Raw genomic sequence first — 8,834 nt, 5'->3', positions numbered from 1 at the left:
TTGCCATTTTCAAATCATGAAAGGCAACGAATAAAAGAAAACACAGCCAAATAACACATGTTAGACAGTTTTACAGAATATAGACATGGAAATCATGATATTTGAATCTTAATTCCTTTGTAGTACCAAACATATTTTTTTTTTCCAGAGGCTCAAACTGTCAGGTAGAGTTAGAATAATTCAGATTCCAAAATCATATCCTAATCGCAGGAACAAAAAGAAACCAGTTCAGTTCATCCCCAAAACTCAATCCCAATGGTTCCTGATTCAACAACAGAAAGTCAGAAACAATTCCAAGAAGAAGAAGAAGAAAAAGAGAGAAAAAAATTTGAAGAGCGAGCCCATGATAGAATTTTTGGTAGTTGAGACCATAAACGAAGAGAAAAGATGATGGTATGGAAGCCCAATAGGCGGGTATCAGGTCGATGGCTGAAAAGAGGTCAGGGTCCGAAAAAAATTGATGCATCTACCAAGCAATAAAGTAGCGGTGCTAATGTTCATGTAAAGCGGAAGCATAACGTCCGTGAAATCTAGGCCCAATTATTTTATTTATATTTAGCCCATTAATTTATATTTACACGGTTGACCAAAATTAAAAGATAAAAAATAAAATTAATAAATACCACGCGCCATCTAGTGCGCATCTTACAGCTATGCGCATCTTAGCAGCTTTCAAGTTATTCACGTATTTTTGTGACAATTTTAATGTTCAAACAATCAAACTTCAAATTTAACTAGCACGTCACCTGCGTCGTCTTTCACACTCTGCAAAAAGCAACAACGACCACCACAGCCCCACCGCAACCACCGCCACTCCCCTCTTCTAAAACACTATCTTTTCCATTAAGCTGCCGAAAGACACAGATCATCCTCTGCTACCTCCTCCGATCCGATTCCACGGTGCTTCACACTCAGCAGAATCAAAATTCACATTCTCGTCGCTGCTTTGGAATCTTCCTTACCTCCATTTCCAAGTTTAAGTTCTGTTGCAAGAAGAGTTCCCTGGTTGCTTCATCTCTAGCTTCTGTTTTTGTTGCTCTTGGTCTTCTACACAAGAAGCGACTTGCCGCTCTGTAGTTGCATGATTGGGCATAAGAAGTTCTGATCAGTTTCTTGGTACTCGGGTTCTGTGATAGGCACCTGAGGTAGACAACTGGTGAGAGCTGTATCCTCGTTTTATGTAGGATTAGGGTTTTGGGCGAAGGTTTAAGCGGATTTAAGGGTTTATATGGGAAGGGTAGAAGTAGAACTAGCATGCTTTTGTTGTTTTGAATCCGATCCAATTGAAATTAGGGTTTCCCTTTTATGACAGTAAATTGAGAATGGTGAGGCTACTCGGGTTCATTCGTGGTTTTGATGAGCCCAGGGAAATCACGTCGAGGTCGAACATCACCGGTGAGTCAAGTGAAAACGGCTGGCTCATCAGGTTCTTTGACTCGGATTTCTTCTGTGAGTGGATTGCTGTTAGCTACTTGTACAAGCATGATCACGCCGGGGTGCGTGATTATCTCTGTAATAGAATGTATACTCTTCCCTTGCAGGGGATTGAGAGTTATTTGTTCCAAGTATGTTACATGATGATACACAAGCCCAGCCCCTCCTTGGATAAGTTTGTCATAGATGTGTGCGCCAAGTCGCTTAAGATTGCTTTGAAGGTGCATTGGTTCTTGTTGGCCGAGCTTGAGGATTCTGATGACAATGAAGGGATTAGTAGGGTTATGGAGAAGTGCCAGATTGCAGCCACCTTGATGGGCGAGTGGCCTCCCTTGATTCGCCCTCAAACCGAGACTCCGAGTTCTGGAGGCAAGTTGAATAGGTTACTGTCTTCGAAATCCCGCTTTTTGTCTCTGACATCCTCCCCGCCGTCACAGAAGTCTTTATCGTTCTCACCTCCTTCGGGGAACATTGTGCAAGAGGATGGCAATCCTTTATCTCCTGATGAGAACAAGATATTTAAGAAGCTTATTCCAAGTCCAAAGTTTAGAGATGCTTTGCGTTTTAGGAAGTCAGTGGATAAAGACAATAATGATTCTGAAAAGGATGGGTTTTTCAAGAGACTTCTAAAAGATAGCAAAGGTGAGGACGAGCTAGGCCAGAAAATACGAGATGCATTTTCCTTTCGGAAGTCATCTGAAAAAGATGACGAAGACTCTGAAAAGGATAATTTTTTTAAAAGGTTATTAAGCAGTAGGGATAGTAAGGGTGACGAAGAAGACTCTGAAAAGGATGGTTTCCTTCGAAGACTATTGAGGGATAGAGGCGAGGATGAGGATTTGACCTCAAGTTCTGAGGGATTTTTTAAGAGATTGTTTCGTGATAGCAAGAATGATTCTGAGGATGCCAGTCACACTAAAACAATTGAAGATGCAGAGAAAGAGGGGCTTTTCCGAAAGTTTTTCCGGGAGAAATCTGAAGATAGAAAGGAGGGGAGTGATAGAAATGACGGAGTTGCTAATTCTGAAGAGAAATGTGTCAAACCTGTGGAAGAAGATGAAAAAGAAGGGTTTATCAGGAAGTTTTTCAAGGATAAATTTGAGGACAAGAAAGATACAAACGATAAAACTGAAGAGGGCACTGCCAATGGTGAGGAAGAAGAGCTTTTCGAGTTTTCCTTGTTCAAAAGACTGTTTCGGGTGCACCCAGAAGATGCTAAACGTAGTCCCGCCAATGAAAATGGCAATAAAGGTGGCTTGTTTGAGAGTAGTCCAGGTACAGAGAATTTTTTTCGCAAATTATTTAAAGATCGTGACAGATCAATAGAAGATTCAGAGTTATTGGGATCAAAGAAGCAGAAAGAGGTTTGTTGAATAGTTGTTTATAAATTATCACTTGGTTTAGTTCCAGACATATTTCATTATTATGTCTCATTTTGGGGTTATCATATTACTTTGGCAGAAGCATCCTGGATCACCAAAGCAACAAAATGAAAAATCAACCACAAAGCCCCCACTACCATTTAGTGCATCTCAGTTTCGCAAAGGAGCTTACCATGATTCGCTGGAGTTTGTGCAATCATTATGTGAGACATCATATGGCTTAGTGGATGTATTTCCAATTGAAGATCGAAAAAGTGCTCTGCGTGAGGTTTTTTTCTTACATTTTTATTCAATGCCTTCTAGTTTCTTCATCTAATTTTTATAGAGATTCAAATATGTTTGTATTCTAGATATGTCCTTGATCCTTTTCCATTTCAATGTTTCTGACACATTTTTTGTTATTATGTTCTAGTCACTTGTAGAGATCAATTTACATGTAACAGATGCTCAGAACAATGGAGGTAATCCTTAACTACATGTGTTATATATCTGAAGTTCACCTCATGCTTTGGATTTTTCTATTTGTAGTTGTTTCCAGTCGAAGTTCAAATTTATTTCCAAGACGTGGCAATTAAGTTACATTGCTTCCCTTTGCTTACTATATATGTATATCTCAACTATCTTCTTACATCTATATGAATCTTGCTTGTCATATGTTCCTAGGAGTATGTTTTCCGTTGGGAAAGGGCATGTATCGTGTGCTGCATATACCTGAAGATGAAGCTGTTCTCTTGAATTCTAGAGAGAAGGCACCTTACCTAATCTGTGTTGAAGTTTTGAGATGTGAAATTCCAAGGTATTACTTGTACTTGGATAATACTATTCAGCATTGTAAAAATTAATAAATAGTAAAGTAAATTGAAAAGCATATTTTTATATATTCCTCTCTCTCTCTCAATTATTTGCTGTAGCAATTCCAAGGAGGCATCTAGCTCCCAGAAACTTTCCCAAGGTGGAATTCCTTTGGCAAATGGAGATGCTCTATTGCACAAGCCACCCCCTTGGGCTTATCCATTACGGACAGCACAAGAAGCATATCGAAATAGCAACGATAGGATGTCAAGATCTACTGCTCAAGCAATTGATCAGGCAATGACCCATGTACCCGAGGCAAAAAATAAATTTGTTAGTGTGAATCTTTCTGTGGAGAAACAATTGCCTCGACAGACAGAGAAGACTGAATTGGCTAAACTACCTGGAAGTAGTCGAAATATTGCTTCAATTCACAGAAAGGGTGTACAGGGAAAAGCAGGACATGACAGTGATTTGGAATGGGTACGAGTAGTCTTGACAGCTGATCCTGGGGTTAGATTGGAAGATATTGAGGATCAAGCACAACCTCGGAGGAAGGAACATCGCCGTGTTCCAAGTACAATTGCAATAGAGGAAGTAAAGGTGAGCTTTTATGTTGTTTCTAGAGTTATTAGTGCCACCATTTACAATACTTTTGTCTAAGCACCTACCAAGAGCCTTGATTTGGTGTCAGAATTGGCAAAGGTGAATTGTGTTGCCATATATGATTAGTTGTTATGTTTGCGCAGCCTATAATGAAAGAAACCAATGGTTGGCAAAGCCACCTTAATATTTTTTTTTTTAATCATAATTATGAGAAAATGTTATGGTATCAACATTTGAATCTTTGGCAGGCTGCGGCAGCAAAAGGTGAAGCACCTCTTGGACTCCCTTTGAGAAGTTCTGGTCAAGATTCATCTGATGCACAACCAAGTGTAAGACATTGTTGTTAAGGTTTTGTTTTAATTATTTGACATTAGCAACATGTAGTTGTCATATATGACTTGATTCATCCTAACAGGCTAATGGAATTATTCCCAAAGCTAGTGACGCCTTATCTGGTGAACTTTGGGAGGTGAAGAAAGAGAGAATACGCAAAGCTTCCGAAAATGGGAAGTTACCTGGTTGGGATCTGCGATCTGTAAGTGCATTTTTCAACCAAAGTAATTTGCTTCATATGTACACATGAACTCAATCATAAGTACCAACTGTAAAATATTTATGTATAACATAAAAATGATGTACAACCTATGATTATGTAAAGTGTGGTTGTTTTTTTGTTCTAGATTTCTTCACTTTTTCAGTTTGGAATATGTGCTTTATATTACCAATCGTTTGTGCATTACAGTACAATTTTTGCATTTCCCATAGGTTATTGTAAAGAGTGGTGATGATTGTAGACAGGAACATCTGGCTGTTCAACTTATTTCTCACTTCTATGGTAGGTGATCTCTCAGATCTTTCCTACACCCCTACCCCTCCTTCATGTTTATAGTTTAATTTTCTTGTTCCATTTTGTTCCTATATTGCAATCTTCCAATTTTGGTAAATCCATTTCTCAATTGATGTTCAAATTGTGAGCATTTCCCAAACTGCACCTCAAAGTAATAAATAATAAGGAAAGAGAAAATATCAAGATATTTAAACAGCAAAGTTCCTGACCAAGGCATTTTTTCATTTTCTTTCCCTTTAGTTAGTTACCTACCATTTTTAGGCTGGAGGAAGATTTATTGGTATTTGAAACACCAGAACAGGTTTTTACTCTGTTCTAGCAAACAAACAACCTTTCGACAACCATACCATAGAAAAGACTTATATCTTGATTTCCTTTTTCAAGGCTTAGTTGTTAGCTTATTAGTTATTGCAATGCTTTTGTTTGATTCATATAGTTGACTTCCTTTAGTGAACAAGACTTCTGTTGTTGACTTTGTCAAAAGTCAAAACAGGTCAGTGTAAACTCGTGTAAGCTCCTCTTATACAATAAATGATATCAGTTTGTAGATATCAGCTGAAGTTCCATTGTAGTAACTTAACACCCTCTAACTTGGTGATAATTGCTTGAGATGAGATCTTATTTTTAGCTCATTCTCATTAAGTTTGAACTAAGATGCTGAGTCTTGTCTGGGTATGTTCATAACATGTTGCTTAATAAATTGATGGATTTTGTTGCCAGATATTTTCCAAGAAGCTGGACTACCTCTTTGGTTGCGCCCTTATGAAGTTTTATGTACTTCTTCGTATACGGCTCTGATTGAAACGATTCCAGATACGGTATTTCTCAGCTTACACCACTTTAAATCTGTTGAAATGTATTAACTTTTTGTCTTCATTATTAAAAGAATTTGTGCTTTTTTAGGCTTCTCTACATTCAATCAAAAGTAGACATCCCAACATCTCAAGTTTGCGTGAATTCTTCAATGCCAAGTATCAAGAAAATTCTCCAAGTTTCAAACTTGCCCAGGTAATTTACAGATGCAATTACAATAATGTTGCTGTTGACAGAAATTGTCTATCTTATGATTTTTAATGCCTTCTTAACTTCTTAATTAGGTTTCATTACTATGTATCATGTTTTGTTTTGTATGTCCCTTTTGCTCTCTCATTTTGTAACACTAAATTCACATTTTCTTGGAAAGGTTGATGTTTTTGTTTCGAGAAAAGAGCTGAACTGGAACCAATTGTTTTGGTTGGTTATTTAGCAGTACTCCTATCCTTCCTCCCTTGATGTATTTTAACTAAACTACATGAAAAAGTTGCCTCGTTGCACAATCAAGTAAAGGAAAATGGACCATGATTAAAATTATCACTTAAGTTCTTGTAAATTTGTAATCCTTGGCATAAACTGTTTCTTCGTCATTTTATTGATTCTAACTTGTTTGATGCACCTTGTTGTGTTAAAAATAGAGATGATTCCCTTTCCTTTTTTACCTTGATAGTATATTTGTTTGTTTCAGAGGAACTTTGTCGAGAGTATGGCTGGGTATTCCCTTGTGTGCTACCTATTACAGGTTTGAAGCCCCTTGGTGACTGGTCCTTGTCTTATTTCAATGAGAGTTTTAGCAATATTTTGCAGTTTATTGTTATCAAAATTGTATTCTTTCTATTTCTCATTTATGCGCTTTTTCCTATTCAGGTGAAGGATAGGCATAATGGAAACCTTTTATTGGATGAAGAAGGTCACATCATACATATTGATTTTGGCTTCATGCTTTCCAACTCACCTGGTGGTGTTAATTTTGAAAGTGCACCTTTCAAGTTAACCCGAGAGCTTCTTGAGGTAAACTTAAAATATATCTATTTCATTGGGTATTAGATTCTATAACATTGTTCACAAATTCACAATAATATAATTGTGCTAGGTTATGGATTCTGATGCTGAAGGTGTTCCAAGCGAGTTCTTTGATTACTTCAAGGTGCTAATGAAACTAATCTTTTGAGAAACTTCAAATTGCATATGCTATTCTTAGCTCTAAATTTGTCTGCTTGCTTTGTCATGTTACCCAGGTTTTATGCATTCAAGGGTTCCTTACTTGCCGCAAGCATGCTGAGCGAATTATTCTTCTTGTCGAGATGTTGCAGGTAATATAAATGTTAGCTTCATTCAGTAATACTCCCAATTCATATTGGGTTTGTACTTCTTTCATTCTTAAAAAATTCCGCTTATGTTGGAATCAGGATTCAGGCTTTCCATGCTTTAAAGGTGGTGCAAGAACAATACAGAATTTACGAAAGCGATTTCATCTGAGTTTAACAGAAGAGGTTCCAATAATAACATTTCTTTCATAATTACAGTGTTTTGGATGTGATTTTAACCTTTTTTTCCCTTCTGGCAGCAATGTGTCTCCTTGGTGCTTTCACTTATTAGCAGTAGTCTGGATGCGTGGAGGACACGGCAGTATGATTATTACCAGAAAGTTTTGAATGGAATATTGTGAGATAATAGGTTAATAATGATCACTTGCTTGTTCCATTTTTAACCAAGCTTGCACAGCTGGTGTGTCAATTGATTCTCAGTGGAGACACTTTTGAGGTTTTTGACAGAGCGAAGGATAATAGGTAGTGGCATGCAGCAACCTCTTTTCTCCTGATAGGAGGAAGATTCTAAGAACCAAAATAAGTTAACAGTACACCAGGCCAAATTTGCTGAATCATGGGTCTTTTATATTATCTTTTCTTTCATTACATCTTCATGTGCATGAAGCTGCTACTTGGAGAAAGAAGCTGCATGAGCCTCCTAGGCGTTTGGATAGTACACAGTGTACAGATATTTTTGGGGAATAGAACGGATTCACGTTGGATGTTGAGACTGCTACGTGGTGCAATTACGGATTCATGCAGAGTCAGATGCAGGGCCAGCACACTCTTCTGCATGACCCTTTCATGGAAGAAATCGTGGGCAGGTCTACGGTGTTGGGCAACTACTCTGTTATTTTTGGTAATGATCTTAGCTGTTCAACGCATCTGTCGTCCCAGATTTGATTCTTCAATACTTCACACCCGAAAGTTGTAATTGAAATTTGTTAATGATGTTGCTGCATTGTTTGCAATATTTAATTTTAAAATGGAAACTAAATTGGTGAAATATATGTAAATGATATTATAATGTGATATACATTAATATGGTTTTCATGCAAATTGCCAGGGATTTGTATTTGCATTGTCTGTCTGTCCTATTCCCCCTTCTCTCTCTTTCTAACTCGGGCTAACACCAACACTACTGATAAATGTGGAATTGGGAACTCATACATCCACCTATCTCTCTTATGTAAAAAAAAAATTAAAATTAAAATTAAAAAAACTTACTTGCCCAGTTCTTCCATGTTACTCATTTTCTCCTCTTCTTCAATGACATTATATATATACCAAAACCAAACTACTCACAAGCATGGTGCCTTTAATGTAAGCAGCAAAGAATAAATACAAATTTAACCTTCATGTTTTGCCCACTTCCATGCACAAGATATTGGATGCTTTTGAGAAAAAAAAAATGCTTTTGAGAAAAAAAAAAAAGTCTTGAACCATGGGTCGTAATAACATTGGCAGTGATGGTACTTGGTAGTAAGAGTATAGTATGGTTTAATTATATGGGTTAAGTTCAACCGGTGAACTTGACAAATCCGGTGGGATTTTAGATGAAAAGAGGTGTAAATAAAAAATGCTTCAACTAGAAAGTTGACAAATAAGTCTAAGCCAAATCGTTTAACCAGGCAAGGATTAAAACATTAA

At 37.3% G+C, this 8,834-nt stretch overlaps 1 protein-coding gene across 1 annotated transcript; it reads left to right on the top strand.

Moving 5' to 3' along the window:
• The first annotated feature begins 689 nt into the window (after nt 1-689).
• Nucleotides 690-8,243, top strand: LOC107480264 (phosphatidylinositol 4-kinase beta 1). The gene is made up of 16 exons (XM_016100403.3): nt 690-2,798; nt 2,896-3,084; nt 3,229-3,277; nt 3,480-3,612; nt 3,728-4,211; nt 4,463-4,543; nt 4,630-4,749; nt 4,980-5,049; nt 5,782-5,879; nt 5,965-6,069; nt 6,563-6,616; nt 6,742-6,885; nt 6,968-7,021; nt 7,113-7,187; nt 7,284-7,367; nt 7,442-8,243. The coding sequence occupies exons 1-16, from the start codon at nt 1,323-1,325 to the stop codon at nt 7,541-7,543; spliced, it is 3,318 nt and encodes a 1,105-aa protein (XP_015955889.1). The 5' UTR covers nt 690-1,322; the 3' UTR covers nt 7,544-8,243.
• The last annotated feature ends 591 nt before the right edge of the window (nt 8,244-8,834 follow it).

This window comes from Arachis duranensis, chromosome 3 (genome assembly GCF_000817695.3).
Source record: "Arachis duranensis cultivar V14167 chromosome 3, aradu.V14167.gnm2.J7QH, whole genome shotgun sequence".
In the NCBI taxonomy this organism is placed as follows: Eukaryota; Viridiplantae; Streptophyta; class Magnoliopsida; order Fabales; family Fabaceae; genus Arachis; species Arachis duranensis.
Note: the sequence above shows the minus strand (reverse complement) of the source record. Positions and strands in the feature narration are given on the sequence as shown.

Excerpts from the sequence above, each read along its gene's own strand:
- LOC107480264 (XM_016100403.3), top strand. The coding sequence starts at position 1,323 with ATGGTGAGGCTACTCGGGTTCATTCGTGGTTTTGATGAGCCCAGGGAA. Across the intron at positions 4,750-4,979 it reads CTGGTTGGGATCTGCGATCT|GTTATTGTAAAGAGTGGTGA; the intron begins GTAAGTGCATTT and ends CATTTCCCATAG. Across the intron at positions 5,050-5,781 it reads ACTTATTTCTCACTTCTATG|ATATTTTCCAAGAAGCTGGA; the intron begins GTAGGTGATCTC and ends TTTTGTTGCCAG.